General features: G+C 47.1%; 1 protein-coding gene across 17 annotated transcripts in view; it reads right to left on the minus strand.

Moving 5' to 3' along the window:
- The window catches only part of FRMD4A (FERM domain containing 4A), a 685,957-nt gene that overhangs the window by 52,523 nt on the left and 607,883 nt on the right, over window positions 1-25,551 (minus strand). For 15 of the 17 annotated variants that reach the window (XM_055352375.2, XM_063709890.1, XM_055352372.2 and 12 more), the window contains 2 exons: window positions 10,944-11,020; window positions 5,242-5,380 (listed from right to left, as the gene is read on the minus strand). In XM_055352375.2, the coding sequence (XP_055208350.1) occupies window positions 5,242-5,380; window positions 10,944-11,020 (216 nt within the window). Of the gene's footprint in view, window positions 1-5,241; window positions 5,381-10,943; window positions 11,021-11,256; window positions 11,871-25,551 lie in introns of those variants that run through there. The other 2 variants (XM_055352383.2, XM_063709895.1) reach the window with 2 other exon arrangements.

The raw sequence follows: 25,551 nt of genomic DNA on the forward strand, positions 1-25,551 counted from the left end.
TCCTCAGGCGAATTTCCTTGTTCATAAAACAATCCTGGCTGCCAGGCCCTCGAAGGATTTTGGCTTGCCTCAGAAGGAAGGAAAAGGGCCTTTCATTTCATTTTGACACAGCCTATCATTTGCGCCCATCTGGTTGAGTTTTACCCTCTAAGCAAGCATGGTGAGTACAACCCATGACTTCCTTTCTTTCTACATCGCTCTGTTATGGAGACCCAGGTTTTAATAAAAAGTAGCCCACTCCCAAACGGTCATGTAACAATAACTCACGAAGGCCTAGACCAATTCAGTGCTGGGTGAAGGGTCTGGGCTCTGAAGTCAGAATGACCTGAATTAGAGCCGGGCATGGTGGCTCAAGCCTGTCCATCCCAGCACTTTGGGAGGCCGAGGTGGGTGGATCACTTGAGGCCAGGTATTTGAGAACAGCCTGGCTAACATGGCAAAACCCTGTCTCTACTAAAAATACAACAATTAGACTTGTGTGATGGTACACGCCTGTAGTCCCAGTTACTCTGGAGGCCGAGGCAGGAGAATTGCTTGAACCCGGGAGGCGGAGGTTGCAGTGAGCTGAGATCACGCCACTGCCTGATCTCATCCCAGGCTGGGTGCTAGAGCGAGACTCTGTCTAAGAAAAAAGACCTGAATTAGAATCTTGGCTCTTCCCAGTGAATCACTATCGGACTTTGACCCTTCACCTTCCTGATTCTCAGATACATGTTTGTAAAATGGAGGTCTTAAAACCCACATCCCAGAGTTGTGATAACTAAAGTAGATAATTAATGTAAAGGCCATCGTAAGAAGAATAGGATCTGCATTAGGGCCTGGCTGTAATTTGCTAACTGAGGTTAGATTGATGGCCCAACCAGCTATTTTGGGGACCTCATTAATCACATGAAAAACTTATCCCCCTTGTCATACCAGAACTCTTGCCACACATCATTCTTAAAACAAAAATATGAGATCAAAAGGCATCCTTCCTAAAGGAGACTAGAATCCTGGAAGCTTTATGGAAGCTTTAGGCAACTACTGGATTTTTTTTTTTTTTTTTTTTTTGAGACAGAGTTTCACACTGTTGCCTAGGCTGGGGGAGTGCGGTGGCACGATCTCAGCTCACTGCAACCTCTGCCTCCTGGGTTCAAGCGATTCTCCTGCCTCAGCCTCCTGAGTAGCTGGGACTACACGTGTGGTCCACCACGCCCGGCTATTTTTAGTAGATACGGGGTTTTGCCATGTTGGCCAGGCTGGTGTCAAACCCCTGATCTTAGGTGATCTGCCCGACTCAGCCTCCCAAAGTGCTGGGATTACAGGCATGAGCCACTGCGCCCGGCCCGGATTCTTTCTAGAATGGAAATATCACAGCGACCTAACAGACTCGGTGGAGAGAGGACCGGGAGGACATGGGCATTGTCGGGGAGAGTGTCTCTTTGCAAAGTCAGGTCTCTGGGCTGACCTTAAGGAGTCCCCAGACTCTGGAACATTTTGGTCTGGGAGTCTTGGCTGATACACGTGACTCAGTCTTCTGATATTGTGGGAACAAAGCTTCAATGTCCCTGTACCCCTTTGACTCTGCCTTTGACCCTAAATAAAATGGTGAACTGCATCAGGGAGAGAAAAAAAAAGATTAGGAAGAAGGAAAGACATTTGGATTGGTGGCCAATTCAAGAAGTCCCCACTCTGAGTTCAGAGGGAAAACTGTCTAATGTCGACTCTAAACATTTTGAACTTTCAAATATTTTCCTGCAAAATCTCTAAGACGTTCCTTGGCTCTGGGCTTCAGAGGCTGCTGGGATCTAGCAGACAACATTTCTGATCTCTGGGGTCAGCAAAGAAGTTACCAATTATAATTGGTGCCTGTACAGCTTCTCATTCTGAAGGAGCTACAAATAACCAACCAGCACAGCCTCCCTCTGCCCTGTCTTAGATGGTAGAATGGTTTCTTGATGTATATGCATGGAGAGCTGATGGAGGGAGGGAGAGAGGGAGGGAGGGAGGGAGAGACAGGCAGAGAGAAAGAAGGAGAGATTTCCTTAAATGATTTGCACAGTGACCCTGAAAGAAGAAAAAAACCGAGTGTCAGGGGAGCACCTGAACCCTCATGGCTCCCCACCCTTGCTGACTCAAACCACTAGACCTCACTTGTCTCTCTGGGGTTGATAAACATCATTTGGGAGGCCTGGGCTTTGCTGAAGCTCTTCAGAGAAAGGAATGGTTGGCATGTCCCAGTACAGTAGAGTGTGAGCAGTGGCCAGGATGCCAGCCAGAACTGGCTGCCTAGAAATATTACGAAGCTCTCTGTCCCAGCCCTGTTGGCTATCACTCACCCAGAGGCCGTGCTGCCCATCAGAGATGAATCACATCGCTGTTCTATAAAGAACATTCCGGAAACAGAAAGGTGTTGTAATGTAATTCCCAAAGGGTATGTCATCATCTCTGATTTAATTTGCGGGCCTTTTAGAGAATTTAAACTTCATGCAAGTGTTGGCCAGCGATAGTACGCTAGATTAACTATGACATTAGTAAAAGATGGCACGTATTTCCTCAAGCAATTTCACAAACGTGGTGCCATTTGACCACTCACTAATTGAGGTCAGGAGTTTCCTTTGCTGCCAATTGGGGAAAGCAAAACACCAACGATGAAAGACCCACCCGGGGTCCCAGAGCTGGAAAACAGAGGCCTCCAGTTCCCACATGGAGGGTTGTGATCCTCACCTGCCACTGCAGGCTGGGGAACTGGTTCCTGTGAGAAGTGTGAGGGCTCCAGGGCATCTGTGAGCATGCCAGGCTTCCTGGGAAATGTTCTCCTTCTCCTCCTGGGAGCGTGGGCATTTTCTTCAGTCCCCAAGGGTTACTTTTACAAAAGGGACAGCTGAAACATTCCTAATGCTATGGGCATTTGGTTTTACCTCCTAAAAGACACGTCTTGTTACTAAGTTACCTACAATAATTTTTTTTTTTTTTTTCTGAGATGGAGTCTCACTCTGTCAACCAGGCTGGAGTGCAGTGGTGTGATCTCAGCTCACTGCAACCTCTGCCTCCTGGGTTCAAGCAATTCTCCTCCCTCAGCCTCCCTAGTAGCTGAGATTACAGATGCCTGCCACGATGCTTGGCTATTGTTTTTTGTTTTGTTTTGTTTTGTTTTTTTGTATTTTTAGTAAAGACTGGGTTTCCCCATGTTTGCCAGGCTGGTCTTGAACTCCTGACCTCAAGTGATCTGCTGTCCTTGGCTTCCCAAAGTACTGAGATTACAGACGTGAGCCATGGCAGCCGGCCAATAATTTCCTTTTGAGATGTACTTGCTGTGTCAGTGAGTTGACCTGTTAGCCTGTTCAATAACAAGGCTTGCCAACTGCAGAATGAGCCCATCTTCCCAGGTGCAGCGGGAAAGCCATAAGAACAAGCTTCTTGAGATGCTCAAGAGACCCCCTATGCAAAAACCGGCGCAGAGAGGAGGAGCTTGAACAGCCAATGCTGTGCTATCCTCAGGGAGAGATACACCTTTTCCTCTTTCCACACTGTGGTACAGTGCGTGGGGGGTCTGCCCTCAAGGGGAATTGGCAGTGGGGTTCAGGAGCATTGCCCAATCCCCTAACCCCCACCATCCATCACCCAACCACAGAGGATGAAATTAACGTTCTAAGGTGTCGACCTCCAACTGCTGCCCCTGGACAGCAAAACCCTGACACCCACCCACTGTGTCAATATCGAGCATGAGTCAAAAACACTTTGGCCCCATTTCTTTTGATCTAATCGAGCTTCAAATTCCTGCGCTAGGACTAGGACCCATCACTGCCAGGAGAGCTGCGGAGAATACTGTCATTATTCCTAACAACAGATATTCTCCGTCCTGCACTCATTCATCCCAGAAAATGACCAAAAAGGGGGTCAGAAAGAAGTAGAGGACAAAATATTTTACAAAGGAGAAAATGACGGCTGCAGGGGACAGACCCCAATTTACAACTGAATTATGACTAAAGGGATTGTTTCATTTCTTCCTGTCCTCTTCTTTTTTTTTTCTTTTAGTAGAGACGGGGGTCTCACTATGTTGCCCAGGCTAGTCTGGAATTCCTGAGCTCAAGTGATCCTCCTGCCTTGGCCTCCCGAAGTGCTGAGACTACAGATGTGAGCCACTGTGCCCAGCCCTGTCCTCTTTTCTTTCTCTTATCACCTCCCCCTTGACCCCCAATTCGCTCACTCTCCTCTTCCCCAGAAAAAGAGAAACCCCTTAAAATACGGATAAGATGGCAAAAGAGGAAGAACCCTAGAGGGCACCGATTCAGTGACTCTTGTGCCCAGTAAGTGGAGCATCTTGCCACCTTCTCCCAAGAACTCACGTGATGGAGGGAAATCCTCCATAAGTGCTAGAAACCACTAGCGCAGGGGCCCAGGGTGACCTCAGTCTGTATTCCCCCAGCCCAAGCCAGCAGGATCTTGAGAGAAGCTGCAGGGCCATCTTGGCAGGGCTCTTGCCCTGAGGGAGAATGAATGGGAGTGGCTTGTGGGGGGCTGACAGGGGAGTCTGGGGAGACAGGGCTGGAGGTAGAGGGGGCAGAGTGTTGATATAAGCCCTGTGTGAACCAAGGAGACGTCATCGTCTCACCTACCAGAAAACGCAGCTGCGTGCCCAGAGTCGGGGGTGGTGACATCTCCTTGGAGGAAGTCTGTTTACCAAGGCCCCAGGCTCTAGGTCTACCTTAGGGAAACAGGGTAGTTGCTTTTTTTTTTTTTTTTAACGTTTCCAGTTTTGCATTAAAAAAAAAAAAATGGACTTGGCAGTTGGAACCGCCTGAGGGTTTTCATAGCAATTACCCTAAACAGTTAGGTGGTGTCTATTCGTTGAGAAAGATTCCTTTTTTCTTTTCAAAAGGAAGATAGTATACCACTGTTTAAACACCAAAAAGGGCTTGCCTTCACGCTGCTAGAGGATTCTCCCGAGGGCCAAAAGCACAGTGGGAATTCCTCAAAAGGGGCCTACCTGGCTGCAGTCAGCAGCTTGAGCGGCTCTGATGGTGGTCGGAGCCCCCTGGACCAAGATGCATGGAATGTGCCCTCTTGAAGAGCTAGTCTCATCCCTCCCACCCGTAGCCCTAAGAGGCAAGCCTGTACCTGTGCAAGGTATGGACCCGGGCAAGGGACATGGCGCCTCCCCCACCCATACGATCCTCATTCCTAAACTAAGAGAGGCAGACAATGGCCCGGGCTGCTCTTAAGCTGGCTGAGGGCTTGGTAAGAGGTCTGGTCACTCACCTTACTCTGCTTTCTGTCCAGATAGAACTGGTGTTGGCTTATGGCCATAGCCCAGATGGACTTGATCAATGCTGGACATGCATACCACGTGTGCACTGCAATGCCGCTGTGCCCAAACGTCCTCCTTGTCACTGAAGCCCTGGGGAAGCAAGAATCACAAGGTTCAATCCCATTTCTGTTGAGAGAAACCATTTCTCAGTCAACAGCTTCTGTAGAGAACCCACTGCGTCCTAGAAGCCCTGGCGTAAAGGTGATAGATGAGCTCTCACACACACCTAGGCGTACACACACACACACACACACGCACACACATGCGCACACACCTTAGAGACATCATTGGCTGGCAAAGGCCACCTTCTGATTTTCTGACTGCCTAGAGTTCAGAATTTGGCCAAGCCTTGGCCTTGTCTGGGATAAGATGGGTCATTCTAGGTCACTGGATGGTCCTTTTTCGATCCTGGACTTGGCACTGGGCCAAGACAAACTTCGCAGACAGGAAAACCTTCAATGATGCTCCCTATGAGACAGGAAATGTGCCTACAGTGGGGATGAGTAAATTATTTTCTAATCACCACAGGCTACAGCGTCCCAGGGAATCGGGACTTCTTACATAACTAACCCAATGTTCCTTGAAGATTTGGTGATCAATTTCCAATCTATTCAGAGGGCAGGGAGGGTATAAAGAATCAGGAGAGGAAAGGCAGAGAGAAATGTGCCCAGCCCCAATTCCCCCAACCTCTGTCTATACATTTTATTTATATTTTTCAGATGGAGTCTTGCCCTGTCACCCAGGCTGGAGCGTGCTGGCAAGATCTCAGCTCACTGCAACCTCCACCTCCCAGGTTCAAGCAATTCTCCTGCTTCAGCCTTCTAAGTAGCTGGGAAGAGAGATGGCCCCCACCACTCCGGGCTAATTTTTTGTATTTTTAGTAGAGACAGGGTTTCATCAGGCTGGTCTCTAATTCCCGGCCTCAGGTGATCCACCTGCCTCGGCCTCCCAAAGTGCTCAGATTACAGGCATGAGCCACCGCACCTGGCCCTGTCTATACATTTTTAAATCTACATGGAGTAATGAGACTTTAAAGTGAAAATGGGAACTGCTGATCTCCACATTCATGGAGTTAGGGGGAGTTATATGGTCATGCTCTTAGTGAAGTATATTTTATAGGATAGGCAGATTATTTTGCAAATGAAATCTGAGAATGTGTGTTTGCATGTGTGTGTGTGTGTGTGTGCATGCACGTGAGACAAGTTGACAGGAAGGTGGGCTGGGATTTGGGGCATTTTACATGGACATCAGAAACAAAATGTATGTTCTCAAGACTAACATATCTAATTTGGAAGAAACCTGGGGGTAATCAGGACTTGCAAACAATAACATTTTTTTTCATGGCTAATTTTCCCTTAAAGAAAACAAAGCTGCCAGCAATATCTTACTTTGGGCAGGGGTCGGGGGTGCTAAAGATTTAAAGTGGAGTCTTGTTCACCCTCACTTTTAAGGAGAAGTTCAGATCTGGTGGTTCATGTTACTGAGTCCACACAGGTTTTTTCTTCCTTCGGTTCCAACAAAAGTGAAGGGAAAAAAAAAAAAAGCCAGCGCGTGAAAGAGCACACAGTTGAAAATAATTGAAAAAAGGAGCCAGGGAGAGAGTGAGGGGGAGATCCCTCGCCAGTCTCTCTAAATTTAAAAGAAAACAGGGATCTGTGCTCCCAGCTTGGCTTCCATAGCAGTTCTTGCTCTTGGAAATAAATGAATGACTTTTTTTCCCCCCCAGAAAAGCTGAATTAGACAAGAAAAGTATCTTGAAAGGTGGTGCAAGGCTAGGTACCTCCATTTCTCAGGTACCGGGAGGGCGGAAGAGGTAAGTGGCTGGTCAGGTCCGGGTAGTTCCCCGGAGCATCTAAATCAGATACTCAGAGTTCTTCTCCTGCTCTATTATTACTTTATCTCCTCTCCTCATCTTTCGCTTCAAGCCCTTCCTATTTTACCCAAACCGTAGAAGTGAAATATTGGCCCAGCCTGGAGAAGCTCAGAAATGAAGCTAAGCATTGAGTTAGGATGCCCAGGGGGAGAAAGTGCACAGTGTTGTCCAGTGCCCCACAGGGAATGGTGCAATCACACCTGAGCCCATCGGCCCAGAAAGCAGCCTCTGCCCGAATCATTCCCATTGATTACATCTTCATTAAATGACCGTATCTGGCGCTGCCCATCCTATTACTGCAGTTCTGACTCCCTTCCTGGCTTGGGGGAGGGGCTGAGCCCGGAACACCAAACTAACGTGAGGCCCATCACATTCCTCTTCCCTACCTCAAATAAGCAAGGCCACAAGCAATAGGATGACACATTCAACTTAAAAAGTACCACGAGGTTCACTTCAAAGTAACTGGAAGAGAGGACTTGCAATGATACCAACATAAAAATAGTAAACACTGAGGCGGGCGGATCACGAGGTCAAGAGATTGAGACCATCCTGGCCAACATGATGAAATCCCATCTCTACTAAAAATAAAAAAATTAGCTGGGTGTAGTGGCGCACGCCTGTAGTCCCAGCTACTTGGGAGGCTGAGGCAGGAGAACTGCTTGAACCTGGAAGGTGGAAGGTGCAGTGAGCCGAGATGGCGCCACTGCATTCCAGCCTGGAGAAAAAGTGAGACTCTGTCTCAAAAAACAAAACAAACAAACAAACAAAAAAACACTCAAGGCCATGGATACCCCACGTACCCTGCCTTGATCATTCCATGTTCTATGCATGTAACGCACTCACACATGGCTCATGAATACGTGAAATTGTAACTCTCAATACAAGAGAAAAAAGGCACCAACCACTAGGATGTGAAAAAGAGAACTGAGTGCAAGAAAGATCTTACAGCTCATAGCTTTGGCTCTGCCACCATGCTAAATAACTGACCTGAAGCCATTTCCTTTCCTTGTGTGTCTTTAATGCTGAAGTCATCCCGGGTCTCCACCTCCGGCCTCCCTGGGCCTCTCCCCCATTCCTGCCTGTCTGCAGGCTAACTCAGTGTACTCAGAGCGAGTTTGCCTGGGACGAGACAGCTCTGCTTCTTCCTCTGGGCTCCTCCAACTCCCACTTCCCTCCAGCCAGACCCTCCCTCATTTCTTTATCCTAATTGAGAAGCCCCCACCTGACATCTATATCCCCCTGAGGCCCTACCACGTGGCTTTAATCCGAGTTACCCCTCCAGGTCCAACTCAGACCTCTCCTTCCTGGTAAGCCTCCCCTTCCTGACCAGCCAGGCCTCTGGTGACCCTGTCCTTCGCCCTTCATGGCCCACGACGTCTGGCCCTTCTGTACAGTATAGAGATAAAGGGCATGAGCTCTGGAGCCAGACCTCCTAGGTTCAAATCCTGCCTCTCCTGTATACTAGCTACTTGTCGTCTAGAGCAGGTTTCTTTGTTTCTTGTGACACTCCATGAGTTCCTTCTTCTCAGCCAGGTTCCAGGCAGTGGCTCACGCCTGTAATCCCAGCACTTTGAGAGGCCGAGACGAGAGGATTGCTTGAGCTCGGGAATTTGAGACCAGCCTGGGCAACACTGTGAGACCCAGTCTCTCCAAAAAAAAAAAAAAAAAAAGAAGCTGGGTACGGTGGTGTGTACCTATAGTCCCAGCTACTCGGGAGGCTGAGGCTGAGGTGGGAGAATTGCTTGAGCCTGGAAGGTGGAGGCTGCAGTGAGCTATGATTGCACCACTGCATTCCAGCATCGGCGACAGAATAAGACCGTGTCTCAAAAAAAAAGTTCCTTCTTCTGCCTGTCTTCTCAGTTACACTAGAAGATCTTTAAGGAAGAAGACCCTGCCTCCGACTTCCTTCCTTCCCTGCCGCAGCACCCGACAAGGACACAGAAGCTTCGCAAGAAACATGACACTGATCACTGCTGTCTAATAGGCGACAGGCCCACTGAATAGTCACGTGTGAGATCTAGATTCTTTCCTATAACCCTGGGCTTTGGTAAAGAGAGTTTAGCAGTACTCACCAATAGGGCGACAGACGCACAGAGAACAGGAACACACACGTGCAGATATATGCATGCGTGGTTAAAGGATTTGTCCAAGGTGCCTGGGTGTTCACTGAATTCCCAGCAGAGCACAGGCACGGCGGAGGGTCTATTCCCTGTGCTCAGCCCCTTAGATTACCCAGCCCCTCATTTTTATCCTATGGAGCATCCCCTTTCTGCATCTGACCCATTGTGGCCAAGTTCATTTCACTCTTTCTGTACTTAAATTTCCCCTCTCTTACATGCCTAAGAACCTGGTCCAATTCAGTTCACCTGGAAAATGAACAGTGAGTTTCTTCTTGGCTGGAACATTATTTTTGAAATCTCCCTGCCCACCCCACTTGGCCTGCACAGATGGATCTGTGCTCCATGGAGTAGGGCTTCTGGCCGCGAAACCCCTTGCAGGGCCCTGAGAAACACCGGATAAAATACTTTTCTGTTAAAGGCTACCATTTTCACCTGACTGTGGAGATGCAGAAGCTCTCAGCGGCTCTCCACTAACTATTCCTGTAGTAACCGTGGTGCTGAGATAAGCTCTTCCCCTACACAGGAGTGGCTGTTTCAGGCAGATTACCCTGGAGGGCAAGCACGGCTTCATTCCTACCGGGTTATCATGGGCTGCAGGAACAGGGGCTACTGCACAGGTCCAAGCCCTCTCACTGGGCGGGGTAACTCCAAATCTCCCTCCTGTCCAGAGCTCATGGGGAGGGACTGCAGCTTGTTTTGAGCATCAGAAGCCATGTGTGAGCTGGAATTGGTGCCAAGTCCTCCTTCTAAGCCCAGGGCTGGAGTGTCAACAGCACCTAAAATCCACTTTTGCTCCTCTGTAGAGTCTGATCTTTTTTCTGTCTCCCTGGGGCTACCTTCTTATTGTAAATGTCTCTGGCCTTATGGAAAGTGATTTCTTAGTTGTCAGGCCTGGTTTTAGGGAATTACGCTGCTGTTTTTGGGGATGCATATAACTTTAGGTCCAGCGGCAGACAAAGAGAGGAAAACAGTGGGTATGAGCTGCCCAGACCCCAGCCACTTGGGGCTCCCTGCATTCCAACCTGGGGCCCCACTGTCTCGCATCTGACTTAAGAGTACAGGGACTTTTTACAACCCTGGTGCTCTCTGGGGTACGATTTTGGGTGGAGGGAAAAATAATTTCATTTCTTTCACATCCACCCACAATACTAACATCCTAAAATTACAGCTCCTGGAATAAAACAATGTAGCACAACTGCTTTGGTGACAAATTCATTTTCGCATTGACTGTCCTGCCTGAAACACTTTTAGAAGCTCTAATGAGGGATTCTTCAGACTCTTCTGTAGCAAAGGTTTCCTATGGGGACTTACTGGTGTGTGTTAGAAAGTGCTATAAAGCTTCCTTCCAGTGCCCCGGCAGGTGAGACAAACACATACACTGACACACACACACACACACACACGAGCCAGGGACACATGTGGCCAGATGAGACAGTTGGAGGATTGCTACTTACACACACGTGCGAACCCACTGCATTTATCAACACATGTAATTGAAAAGAAAGTTTCACTGTCTGATTTGAGCTCCATTCCCCAGGAGCCCCCACCCTCTCTCCCCGCTCCAAACTGACCATGAACAATGACAGCCCCAAAATAATATCAATAACACGCCCGGCCGAGAGCCACGCCATCCCGCAAGAAAAGGACTTTTCAAGCTTACCTGCGTGGGTCATGAACTTCCACGGAAAACTTCTTTTCTCTGAAGTACAGGTTTTCCAACTGTCTCCATTGGAATATCTGGACAGAAAACAGTGTAGTTTAAAACTCAGGAGGGGCTGGCTCCTGGGCCATCTTCCCCTCTCTGCTGGTTAACTTTCGACAGCTGGCAGTTTCCTTATCAAAACAGAGACCGTAGTCTGTGCCTCCTCCGCCTCTTGCTTGACACACACACACACATACACACACACACACACGCAGCTCTCCAGTTCAAAACCAGGCAACGTGGGTGTGGATTTTCCTGCAGGTTCCTTAACTGGAACAAAACAAGTTCTTTTCAAGTTCTCCGCCTTCGGTCGGCCTTTGTTGGTTTGGTCGTGGCAGTCCCCAGCTTGGCAGACTTTTCCCTTCCAGGAGAGGGAGGAGAGGTGGAGACCGGGGAGAGGGACCCAGCAGGGAAGGCGGCGGGTGAGGGGAGAGGAGCGAGAGGAGCGAGCGCTCAGAAGGGAGCGGTAGCCATCTGCGTGGAGTGCTGAACTGAGCTTCCTCCCCTCCAGTGCTGAAATGGGAAGGCGTTCAAATTCCCAGCCTCCCATCGGGACTCCACTTCCTGCTCACTAATGTGTAAGAGCCTTGCAAAGGGCGGAGGAGGCTGGGACCTTATTTCGGGGGCAGGCAACTCAAGATCACAGTGTGAGCCTGTCAAGCCCATTCTTCTTGCTGCAGCACAAAGAAAACCAAGAGTTCTGTCGCCCGGAAGGACGCTGCGGCCGGAGTCTCTGCCTCGAGCTTGGCCAGGGAGGGTGAGAAGTGGAATGAAGGGGCCCTGGCGGTCATTCCTCCTTCGGACCAGTGAGCTCGTTAACTAAGAAGCCGACTGTAATGTTTGGAAGTAATTAGGGCTGCATCCAATTGCTCCAGGAACGGGGTTCCTTTCATTGGATGAAAAAGAAAGTTACTTTAACCCTCTGGGAAATATCACAGGAGGTTCAACTTGTGTGCACACACATTTGCATTAATATTTGCTGGTTACTGCATCACCTTCCACATACTGGGAATTTCGGTTTATTTTGCGGAAAGAAGGGGTAAAGTAGGAATCTTGTTCTTGTCTTTCTGCGGGGAACAGCTTCCCTGGGCTCCCCCCTTTCTCTGGCCACTGAGTTAAATGCTTTTCAGGGTCTTACCCCAGAGTCCTCGGACCTCAGGCTCCTGACCCTCTCTGACCTGCTCATGTTCTGCCCACCTTAGAGACGTGATGGCCATTTCCTGTATCTGACCCACCCTGTCTTCCCAGGCTGGGGACACTGCTAGTCAATGGTTGGCTAGTGGACCTAGCACCCCATATAAAACTGGGCTGGAATAAAAACTGCTTCTGGAATGGCCACATTCTTTTATCCTCACAATCTGCTCTCTGGAATTTTACAATTATTTTGTCTGCGTTAAGTACTGGGAAGGAGAATATCTATTATCTCTTATTACAGAGTTGCCTCTTTTGTCCCCGGCTCAGAGTGCATTTCACTCTGAAGCCCAAGGAAATTGTATTTTTCTTTCTTGTTAAGCATCAACTCCAGGTGGGTGGAGGGACACTGCAAGGAAAGCAAATGGCCCAAAACCCTATGTTGGCTGACAGCTTTGTGTCAGAGATTCAACAGTGCCTTAGCGGAGTCTATTACTAAAATACACAGACCCAGGTCTCATGGTCCTGTCTGATGCTTGGCCACTATAAATCCTTCCATGAAAACACCCAAATTTCCTCTCTGGTCCCCAGGTATTATATATTCAGAGACATTCCACCTGAACTTAGCCAGAGCTACAAAAATACCAGAATGAACAGGTTCCACGACATTGGCCTCATAGCCTGGGGGCAGTACACTGAGCAAAGCGGTCAGGCAGGCAGGCTTTGTGGTCTGACTACATCTGTTTGAATCCAAGCTCCACTATTTTTTTTTTTTTGAAACAGACTCTCACTGTGTCCCCCAGGCTGGAGTGCAGTGTCACGATCTCGGCTCACTGCAACCTCTGCCGCTCGGGTTCAAGCGATTCTTGTGCCTCAACCTTCCAAGTAGCTGGGATTACAGGACTATGCCACCACACCTGGATAATTTTTGTATTTTTTAGTAGAGATGGGGTTTTGCCAAGTTGGGCAGGCTGGTCTCCAACTCCTGGGCTCAAGTGATCTGCCCGCCTTGGCCTCCCAAAATTTTGGGATTACAGGCGTGAGCCACCGTGCCCAATTCAGGCTCTAAGCTGCTGGACCTGACACAAGTTACAGTATTTCCTTTAGCCTCAGTTTTCCCCTCTGTAAAATGGCAAAAATAACCCCTCTAAGGTAGATCTCAGCAGCCACAGATCGTAGCACAGTACCGGCACAAAGTGACCTTAGATCTTACTATGAATCCCAAATGCTCTTACTTCTCCCAAATCCTTGCAGATTAAAAGAGAGTAACTCCAGAACAACCAGAATCATTCGTTTCTTAGATTTCCTAACTCAAGCCCTGAGTTTTGGATTAAAAAAAAAAATTATTATGTGTGTGCTGCAAATCCTTAAATACAGAGAATTTTTCTCCCAGTGCCTCTCCCCTCCTCTCAGGTAAGGGATGTGGATGGTACTTCAATGAAAGGGTCCTGTTGGCTGCATACCACGGGGGTCCCTCAGCCCCTATCCTGCACCCGCCTTGCTCAGGCAAAGTGAAGTCTTGAACAGGATCGGCCTTCTGGGTGTGCGACCTGAGGGCCCTTTGCTCAGAAGGTCCTTGGCTTGATTTCCTGCTCTGCTGTTGATATCTTGAAATTCCTAATAGGTTTTTTTTTCTTTCTTTATATCTTTATTCTTTTTTTTGTCTTGTTGCTATACGCTTTTTAAAAAATTAATTTCCATAGGTTTTTGGGGAATAGGCGGTATTTGGTTAATTAGTAAGTTCCTTAGTGGTGATTTATGAGATTTTGGTGTGCTCATCCCCTGAGCAGTGTACACTGAACCCACCTAATGGGCTTGATCAAGGGGCCGTGCATTTCCATTTTGCACTGGGCCCTGCTCATTGTGGACTTGATCCTGGTCTTAGGTCCTGGCATGTACTGGTGCTGGCAGGCTCTGTGGGGTAAGGTGCCTGCCAGCCTAATGGGCAGGCCTGGGAGGTGGGACCCTCAAGCCCTCCAAGAGAAGGAAAGAAAGCAGAACCAGGTGTGAGCACGCTTGAGAAAACCCCTGTGCCTTTCATGGGAAGCCCCCTCCCCACCCGATGAAGAACCCCAGAGCAGAATGCTCCGAGGGGTTGTTTCCCTGGCAACTCCTGTCTCCCCCATTCCATGCAAAATAAAACACAAACCAAGCTTTGCTTTAAGTGCTCCCTGATGCAGTTCGGCGTGGAGAACTGCGCGTCTGCCAAAGAGCCCGAACAAAACCATCTGGACTCTGCTGCATGGCCCCGTCTGTGGCTGCTGTAGCTGCCCGTGGGAAGGCCCTGCCTCCAGCTTCTGCCCTTGGCTACGAACCATGGAGTCCCGGCTCCCAGGCCTATCCCCGGGATGATGCACTAGACATTTTTGTGGCAGGGTGCAGAACAATGGATTCCCCCTGATGCTTGCTTTAAGCATGAATTTTTGTTTTGCAAATGCAATCCTGGGAAGGAAGGGTAAGAGTAAGGTGAAGGGATGGGTGTTTTTCAGGATCAGATTGTTGCATTGAGACATTAGAAGGGCCCAGGAACGGGCTGGGTATGGTGGCTCATGCCTGGAATCCCAGCACTTTGGGAGGCTGAGGTAGGCAGATCACTTGAGGTCAGGAGCTCGAGACCAGCCTGGGCCAACATAGCAAAACTCTGTCTCTGCGAAAAATACAAAATTTAGCTGGGTGTAGTGGTGGGCACCTGTAGTCCCAGCTACTTGGGAGGCTGAGACAAGAGAATCACTAGAACCCAGGAGGCAGAGGTTGCAGTGAGCCAGGATCACGCCACTGTACTCCAGCCTGGGCGACACAGCAAGACTCCTTCTTAAAACAAACACAAAAACAAAAGGGTCCCAGGAACAGAAGAGAAGGTGTGCATGTCAGAACAGTAGCCTGATCCTTTTCTCTTCACTTAGGAGGGAGGGGGTGAGCTAGGGAGCAGGAATATGAAGGCAGTAGGGACCAGGAGGGTGGAAGCAGCTGCCCCTTGTCCAGGGCTGGGGTGCAGCTTGCTGGAAAAGCATCATGTTCTTCATGGGGTCTGGGGCATTTCTGCCCACGGGCCCTTGAGGCTTAGAAATCCTGCCTGTTAAATACCTCACTCTGAGGCTGGCAGAGCAAACACAACAATCAAATCAACAAACAGGAGATGCTCCACCTTGCCTCCCCTTTGTAAACAGGGTAAGGTGGGCTCTGACTGAGCTGGTTTCGGGGCAGCCCCGATGGTCTGCGCCACCTCAGGGGAGCCTCCTGAGCTTGCGCTGGCTCAGTGCAGCCATCATAACCCACCACCACGTAAAGCTGCCAACAGTCTGCCTCTCCGCATAAAAACACAGCAGGCACCCATAATGATCATCAGGATGACTGGGTCGGTTCCCTTAGGGATTTGTGTAACTCCTATGGCCAATTATATCCAAGGAGCTAATTAAAAAGCTAAAATACGTAGTTCTACCAATAATCAAAGAATGTATTAATTCATACCTATTAAATCAAGGGGTTTCTAGTGCAGGTCATTTAGGCATCTTTAAAAAGCCCTGCAAACATCGTTCTTTTGATCTTTTGGCATCCCTCAAGAAGATCAAGTGGGAAATTTACTTCTTGGGTGAAACAAGGCCCAGAGAAATTAAGGAAAACTGCCTAAGGCCACACAGCAAGTAAGTGAAGGAACCAGAAATAGAAGTCAAGGGCACCTGGTCCATTACTCTAACCTCTAACTATGTTGCTTTCCCCAGGAGTCCACCAATTAGTGGGAACAGCTCTTACTGACTAATGGACGGTTAACTTTACAAGTGGAATGTGGAATGATTTTTACAAATGAGCTACAATATGACTGTAAGTAGAAAGTAAAAAAGCAAATCTTTTTCGTCCTGCACCATGGCCTGGCTTTCCTTTTATACGGTAAATGATAACAAGTATTCTTTCTTTCTATCCTTGGAGTCCTGGCTTCCTCTAGTTTTCTATACAGCAATGCTTCAATACTCAGTAGCTTTCAATACTCAATGCTTTCCACACTCCAAAGACTAAAACACAACGACAACTGTGATGAAGGACAGCCAGGGCCAGGCATGGTGGCTCACGCTTGTAATCCCAACACTTTGGGAGGCCAAGGTTGGGGGATCACTTGAGGTCAGGCGCTCGAGACCAGCCTTGTCAACATGGTGAAATCCTGTCTCTACTAAAAATTAGCCAGGTGTAGTGGCACGCGCCTGTAATCCTAACTACTCGGGAGGCTGAGGCAGGAGAATCGCTTGTACCTAGGAGACGGAGGTTGCAGTGAGCCGAGATCTTACCACTGCACTCCAGCCTGGGCAACACAGTGAGACTCCATTTCAGAAAAAAAAAAAAAAGAGCAACAACAAAAAAAAAACAGCCTGGATGATCTGGGCTTGCGTGAAACAAAACTTAGAGGAAACCACCAAGTAGTGGCTTCCTTGAGACTATGTCTGTCCCTGTTGTTGGGACTGGCTGATACTGGATGTGGATTCTTAGTTCCTGACCTAGACTTGCTGTGACTCCCAATGCAGTCACAGGTCCTCCACTTCCCTGTTCTGGGCCTCAGTATCTTCATGTATGAAAACAGGAGGTGGGAAACGCTTATTCACGGAGTGCAAACAAGAGTGGGTAATAAATACTGCCTTTGAGCCCTGAATGCAACAGGGTCCACTCTAAGTACTTAATGAGCAGGGACCAGTTACTGGTTTCTATTAGATGGCCTGCTGGATTCCCACATCCTGTATTTAGCTGAAGGCTGGGGCAGAGGAAGGGGCTTTGGCTCCACTGGACTTCCTCCCCAGCCAGCATTTATGGAGAGCTGGGACTGCATGTGGAGTGGTGGGCAAACTCCCAGGACGATGCGGAAATAGATGCTTGAGAGGAAGCTCAGTCTAGTGGCTCTGATGCTTGACTAGGACTTTGGAGAACCTCGTCTTCCCCCGCTGTCCCTGAGGCTGAGTCACCAAGCTTCTTAATGATCTCCCTATGAGTAACTTCCTGCTTCATCCAGGGGGGCTATTACACAGAATCACAGCAGCCATCTGGTCCACCTCCTCCTTGCACAGATAAAGTAACCCCAGTAGAGAGAGGTTAAGGGATTGGCAGAGGTTAAATAAGTAATTGATGATGGGACCCACATCTTGTGACTTCTGGTCCTGGGCTCTTTCTAACACACCATGAAGCTCTGACAATGAACGAGAACAAAGTTGTTTCAAGCTTCTTGTTCTGAGTCTCTATATAAGAAGAATTAGACTCATGGACAGGAATAATCTCCAAGCTCAGAAGAAAACATACAAACTGAAAAACTCACTTCCTTATTTCATTTCTGCCCTTTTTACTTTCTAGAGCAGACTGGCACTTGCAAATCTTTAGACGGATTTACATTTTCATCAAATACAAATGAGTTGTTTCACATCTAGAGGGCTGCAGGGCAAAAGAAAGGAGTCACTGAACCCGAATCAGATGGAATTTAAAATGTGAGAGCACCCAGAAAGCTCCAAACCTGTGCTCTCAGAGGACTGGATCCCATGTGCCCTGGTAAGGTTTTGCTATTGGAGCACAGCCGGTTCTAAGGGGCAACAGAAGTAGGTATATATACACATATATATAATATATATACATATATGTAATGTATACATATATGTTATATATGTAATGTATACATACATGTAATATATAATATATACATACATGTAATATATATAATATATACATACATGTAATATATATAATATATACATACATGTAATATATATAATATATACATACATGTAATATATATAATATATACATACATGTAATATATATAATATATACATACATGTAATATATATAATATATACATACATGTAATATATAATATATACATACATGTAATATATAATATATACATACATGTAATATATAATATATACATACATGTAATATATATAATATATACATACATGTAATATATATAATATATACATACATGTAATATATATAATATATACATACATGTAATATATACACATATATAATATATACATGTATATATACATATATAATATATACATGTATCATATACATATATAATATATACATATATAATATACATATATAATATACACATATATACGTATATAATATACATATATAAAATATACATATATATAATATATATATAAAATATACTTTTTGAGACACAGTCTCACTCTATCCTGCAGGCTGGAGTGCAGTGGCACGTTCTCAGCTCACTGCAACCTCTGCTGCCTCCCGGGTTCAAGTGATTCTCTTGTCTCAGCCTCCCAAGTAGCTGGGATTACAGGCTCCCACCAACATGCCCAGCTAATTTTTGTATTTTTATTAGAGACGGGGTTTCATCATGTTGGCCAGGCTGGTCTCGAACTCCTGACCTCAGGTGATCCACTCGCCTTGGCTTCCTAAAGTGCTAGGATTATAGGTGTGAGCCACCATCCTGGCCCAGGTATATGTTTTTAGTGGGTTGAAATCATATGTCAGAGGTTTTTTTTTTCTATCAGTTCTTTAGGCATTCAATATATTTTACTTTTTACAAAAAAAGAAGACAGAGGCAAGGCCCTTGGGTTTTAGGCAGCATTGAATTCCCATTCCCTTTCCAACCATTCATGTAGTAGTCTTCTACTTTGTACTGGACTGTTCTCATAGGCAAGAGGAAACACATGGTGCCTAATACATGTTTATATTTGTAGCGAGCTTACAATCTACTTGGGAAGACAAGACATACATAAAGTAGCTGTATACATGCTACAGGAACCCATGATTCCTATAGACAGAGATGGAAACCATCTCTGGTTTCTGTACCAGGCTTTACAAACTCTATAGAAGTGCCGCACTGCAGGCTGGGCATGGTGGCTCACGCCTGTAATCCCAGCACTTTGGGAGGCAGAGGTGGGCCCATCATGAGGTCAGAAGTTCGAGACCAGCCTGGCCCACATGGTGAACCTCTGTCTCTACTAAAAATACAAAAAATTAGCTGGGCGTGGTGACGCATACCTGTAATCCCAGCTACTCGGGAGGCTGAGGCAAGAGAATCACTTGAACCCAGGAGGCAGAGGTTGCAGTGAGCGGAGATCATGCCACTGCACTCCAGCCTGGGTGACAGAGGAAGACTCTGTCTCAAAAATAAAAAATTAAAAAAAAAATATTAGAAGTGCCGTGCTGCCTCATTCACATATATCTCATGCTTTTGTCTCAAATAATCAGTATTCATGACTGTTGTTTACTTTTGATTGTTTCGGTTTTCATTTTTAGGAGCAAGAACCCTGGGTGGGAGGTCAGGAGCCCTCAGTTCTAGCTCTGACTTTGTAAAGCCCTCTCCATCTTAGCTTCGTCCTCTCTAAAACGAGGGGGTGTGTGGGCATTCCTACATTCTGTGCATGGGTTGAAGGTCAGCATTGTAAATCCAGAGAATGTCAAGCTGCAATTCTTTGGAATTTAAAAATAAAGTAGCTTGATTTAAACATTTCCTACCGATGGGAGACAATATAGAATAGCATGGATTAAAAGCATGGTTTTCAACGTCATACTGTCTGCCACTTACCGGCTGTGTATTCTCATCAATTGAATTTGTGCCTTAGTTTTTTCATCTTTGAAATAATAGGAATAATAGCACTTTTCTCATAGGGCTGCTGTACTAATGAATTAATATATGTTAAATTCTTAAAATGGTGCCTGGTAGATAGTGCTGAAGAAATAATATGAGACTGGTGCAGTCAGTGGCTCTTGCCTGTAATCCCAGCACTTTGGGAGGCTGACACGGGTGGATCATCTAAGGTCAGGAGTTTGAGACCAGCCTGGCCAACATGGTGAAACCCAGTCTCTACTAAAAATACAAAAATTAGCAAGGCATGGTAGCATGCATCTGTAATCCCAGCTATTCAGGAGGCTGAGGAAGCAGAATTGCTTGAATTCGGGAGGCGGAGGTTGCAGTGAGCCGAGACGTGTCACTGCCCTCTGGCCTGGGCGACAGAGTGAGACTCCCTCTCAAAAAAAAAAAAAAAAGAAACACTATGATTGTACGCACTCCCCTCCGTCAATTACATACCAATATTATTGTTAAAGTAAAACATAAAAGTTATGAATACTTTGAACACATATCAGCACAAAGTACAGGTTTGTGTAATTTTTTTTTGAAAGACAACTCATATGGTGTCATGAGCATTGCAAAAACTGTTTTCTGTGAAATTGGATTGTTTACAGTGCAAGCATAAGTTGGACCCAGGGTCCCCATTCATTCGTTTGTGCTGGAGTTTGCTGTATTCTCTTTGGGGTTGTTCATTCCTACTCTTATTGGCCAATTCCTCCGTCCACTGCAATCTTGACCAGAGTCAGTTTTGACCATTTTCCTGTTACGACTTCTAATCTCAAAACATTCACCCTGTGAAAAAAGTATCCCATTGTAAGATGACTCAGTCTTACACAGAACAGAGTGGGCTATAACGGGAACATATCAGGCCCTCCCAAATACCCAAACAATGACGGCAGACCACTGGCTTCCTAAATGGGTCTGAGGATGTCCTCCATCACTTGCACTGAAAGAGGCATCTATCTTCTTCAGAGATGGCCACACACCCAGCACAGAGGACAATGGCTAATTCTTCTCTGCAGCCAGGCCTAATGGAATCAAGATGTTCTTCCAGCCAATTGCGTCTTCCTCATTGTCAGACAACGTGAGCTCTAAATTGATTTGGTTCATTCAGTGACAGATACCCAGAGCGCCGGGCCTTGACCCCTTAATGGATGGCCTCTTTTTAACCCATCAAAAACCTCTTAGCTTCCTTTGGCTTAAGAGTCATTACTAGGGGAAAAGGGAGAAAGAGGTTAACAAGTACTTAACAAGCCCATTGAGACGCAGGCCATTTTGTTTTTCTCCATTGGACTTGATTTCCTTGTAATTTTCTCCCTAGAGGCCTCTCTCTGTATTATTTTCTTGTGTGTATTTTGGCTTTTCTTGCAGAATGACTTTACCATAAAGCTTTGATGAATGTAAATACTTTCAAGAGAAGCTGGAATTGTTTTTCCTTTCCTATCCTCTGCCCCCTGATGTAATTCCTTCCCTCCTCAGAGTGCCTCAAGGGACTGGCTGGGGTCAGTGGGTTGAATGGCTGAAGCTGTCCAGTGATTTGGAGTATCTGGGTCCAGCTTTGGTTTTTCTAGCAATGAGCACTGTGACCCAGTGATGTGTGGCTTAACCTCTCTGTGCTCCAGTCTTTCCTTGAAAAAAAGCCAAGGCTAATTCTACCTGCTATGACAGACCTCAGTGGGATGCTTCAAAGGGGAATTAATCAATCTGAGAAATACTTGGTACATCTGGGGAGAAAATGATAATAGGCTATTTCACCTGCTTTGGCCAAGGCATCTCTTTCCAGATTGGTGTAAAGTTATTTTTTAAAAAAATTTTTTAATTTTTGAGATGGAGTCTTGCTCTGTTGCCCAGGCTGGAGTGCAGGGGTATAATCTCGGTTCAGAGCAACCTCTACTTCCCGGGTTCAAGCGATTCTCCTGCCTCAGCCTCCCGAATAGCTGAGATTACAGACATGTGCCACCATGCCTGGCTAATTTTTGTATTTTTAGTAGAGATGGGGTTTCGCCATGTTGACCAGGCTGGTCTCGAACTCTTGACTTCAAGTGATCTGCCTGCCTCAGCTTCCTAAAGCGCTAGAATTACAGGCATGAGCCAACGCACCCGGCTAAATTTTTTTTGTTTTTTTTTAAATCAGGTTTTGACTACTTTGGAGGACAGGCTTTAGGGAGAAACCTGTTGTTCTTGTTTTTTTTTTTTTTTTTTTTTTTTCCAGGGGTGGCGGGGGGGGGTTGGCAGTTGGCATTTCTCTTATGCCTGGTCCAGCTCTATCCGGAGACGTGGCATCATAGAGACATCCCGATCTCCTCTGTGGAGGTCATTGGACTGTATGGAAGATGGGGATGGGATAGAAGAAAATGGACTGGCAACCAGCTCTGCAGGGAAATACAGGTATACACTCACAACTAACACCGTGCTTTATCACCCATAACAAAAAGAAAACGAAATGTCAATACTCTACCCTAGCGATATCTGTGTGAGGCAAAAAAAGAAAAAAGCAAGCAAACAAACCAGCAAGGGCTTTGGCGTTTGGGAATAATTATTTAACAGCAGCTTGTTTGCACTTTGGAACACCTCGTGCTTCCAGAGTCGGCCCATCCTGCTGGGGAGGGGAGAGGTCCCAGTGCTGCTGTCTGGCAGACCTTGGTTTCGGTGGGCACCAGAAGCGAGGCAGATTGCTTGCTGCTGCAACTTCACGTGTGAGCTCCAGGCTCCCCTGGTTGGAAGGTGCCAGGGAGTGAGGCGGGTGAGCAGGCATCAGGCCAGGGGTTTGTGGTTTGCTTTTCAAGTCAGGCTGCTGCTGGGAGAAGGAACGCTTGCGGTCTCGCCAGCTGCTCTGCAATTGTGGCGGTAGCCAGCTGAGATAGGAGGCGGTGGGCCTGCCCCGCTCCAGCCTGGACTTTCCACTTGGAGGGCCTGACTTCTCCGCTTGACGCGAGACATGCAGGGGGCTGCGGCTGGGCCACGGTCTCTGCAGCTGGGGCCTTTCTCTCTACGGATCCTCTTGCGGGAGCAATTTGGTATCTGCTCTGCGAGGTTTCCTTCCAGAAAGAAGTGAGGACTTCAGATCTAGACTTTCTGTCTTTCCAGGAGGGCTGGTCCTATTTAGAGCTCTGCTCTTTCCCCCAGAGGACTTCTGCAGTGCGCAGATTGACTTGGCGAAACTGAATTGCGGGGAAGAGGAGGGGCGGAAGCAGAGGAGGAAGCTGAGGCCTCTACTCTGCAGCCTGCCTTAAACAACTTTCTTTTCACCAGGGCTATCCCAAGCCTCCCAAAATTCCCAGCCCTGGTCTGGGCCAGTTCTCCCAGATATTCATACACATACCTCTGCCAAAGCAATGGTCATGTGGTGCCGTAATGGCTTTTTTGCTCTAATGTCTTCCTCAACCAGACTCACATTTCCTTGAGTATGTTTTCCTGGCACCTAGCATGTACCTGGGGGCATATTAGGCACTCAATAGTTGTCTGTTGAGTGAATGAATGAATGAAGAGCTTTTTGAGATATTAGCTATTATGACAACTGAAGTTCAGAGAGGTTAAGTCACTTTCTCAAGGTCACACAGATGAGACATGGTGGGAGGTGACACTTGAGCCCTCCTCTGTCTGCTCGACTCCATGCTACTTCCACCATGTGAGGAACCTCCAGCGGCTGAACCCAGATATCTTGTTAAAAATACATTTCTAAGCTGCAAGGGATGCGATAATAGGGAAATGGCAGTTAGAGTCAGCTTAAGGCGGGACGATGGTAAGAGCCACGGCCGAGGAGCTGTAGCCCTTCTTTCTGGCAGCTCTGTTAGAACTGAACTCTACTCTTCCAAGGTGAACTGGGGAAGTCTACGATTCCAGCAGCTCATGGTCTCAAACTGGAAGCCTACTCCCAACCTAGAGGTCAGATCTTTACAAATCATGTTGCCTAGAAATTGCCTCTGTCTGAGGTGGTCAAGAATGACCCCAGGCAGGTAGGACCCCGACTGTAACACCCTTGAGCCCTACTTGCAGGTGCCGATTCACAGCCCAAGGCGGGCAGGCAGAGTTGGGCACAGCATGTTCTGGCTGTGTAAGGTTTGGTGTTAAACAGGTTTACATTTTCCGGAAGGTCAGTTCAGCCTGGGCTTCCCCTCTGAATCAAACTCATTAAGAAGAAGGAGGGGGAAAAAAAAGCCTTACACAGCTTCCTAAGTATTGGCTTGTTCAGCAGAAACAAGCTGTTAAGACTGGCCAAGACAAAGAGGTTACTAGAAGTCGACAAGCAGGGTTTCCCAACTGAACAGATCCTTAGAAGAAAGAAAAGAAGTCTAGATTAACCAGAATTATTCAAGGGTCTGCAGTACTCCAGCAATTCACTCGAGATATCCTCATTACTCTGTGTTCTTTTGGCGCTATGGACAAAAATAAAATCAAAGGAGAGCCCAGATGGGAGCAATTTTTTATGCTTTTCATTTTTTCATCAGCAAACCTAAGCTGTAAAAAGCCAGTCCCTCTCCTCCATTCTCCTCCCAGCTATCTTGCTCGCTACGTGGAGCTCTCTGCAACCCTTCCTTAGATGAGTTATATTCTTTTTTGAGACAGAGTCTTGCTCTGTCGCCCAGGCTGCGGTGCAGTGGGGTGATCTTGGCTCACTGCAACCTCTGCCTCCTGGGTTTAAGCAATTCTCCTGCCTCAGCCTCCAGAGTAGCTCAGACTACAGGTGTGCGCCAGCACGCCCAGCTAATTTTTGTATTTTTAGTAGAGATGGGGTTTCACTATGTTGGCCAGACTGGTCTCGAACTCCTGACTTCAGGCGATCCGCCCACCTCAGCCTCCCAAAGTGTTGGGATTACAGGCATGAGCCACTGCACCTGGCCCCAGTTATGTTCTTAATGCATCAATCTATGAGGCCACTATCCACAGACATAAGGAGGAGTCTGTGAAATTAGCAGTGGGTGGCAAAAATGATTAGATATTCTGCTCCGGCAACTTTTATCCATTCAACAACCACATGTTGAGTAGCTACCATGGACCTGGCACTGTGTCAGGCACTGAGGATACAGCAGTGTATCCTGTACATTCTTATGAAGGGAGAGGTGGGCAAATAAATAATAAATAAATAAGAAAACTACATGGTACATACAGTAAGTTAGAAGATAACAGGTTTGAAGCACAAATGTGAACCAGGGAAGGATAGGACAGGGTTTGCCATTGTTAACAAGGTAGCCAGGGAAGGCGTTGGTGAAGTGACATCGAGTCAATATCAGAAAGAAACCAGGGGCAAAGCTGGGCAGCTATGTGAGGGAAAAGGATGACTGCAGATACAGAAGTCAGGGGCATCATTTGTGTGTTTGTGTTTGCTGTACAAGTGTAGAAAATGCTGAAATAAACATCAAAGGACGATGGAATATTATGCAGCCCTAAAAAAGGAATGCAGTACTAATGTGTGCTGCAACAGGGATGAACCCTGCAAACGTTCTCTAAGTGAAAGAAGCCAGACACGAATGGCCACATACCATATGGTTCCATTTCTAGGAAATGTCCAGAATAGGCACATCCATAGGGAAACAGAGTAGATGAGTGGGTGCCTTGGGCTTTGGGGGATGGGGAGAAATGGACAGTGACAAGGTACTCCCCTAGTGGCCCTCTGCTCTTTTGCCTACTGAATCCTAGTCTGGATTAATCACAGATCACAAGACAGTCTTTGATTAAAACTCAGTGAAACTCTGGCTGGGCCTAGTGGCTCATGCCTGTAATCCCAGAAATTTGGGAGGCTGAGGTGGGTGGATCACCTGAGGTCAGGAGTTTGAGACCACCCTGGCCAACATGGTGAAACCCCATCTCTACTAAAAATACAAAAATTAGCCAGGCGTGGTGGCAGGCACC

This window comes from Gorilla gorilla, chromosome 8, assembly GCF_029281585.2.
Source record: "Gorilla gorilla gorilla isolate KB3781 chromosome 8, NHGRI_mGorGor1-v2.1_pri, whole genome shotgun sequence".
Lineage (NCBI taxonomy): Eukaryota > Metazoa > Chordata > Mammalia > Primates > Hominidae > Gorilla > Gorilla gorilla.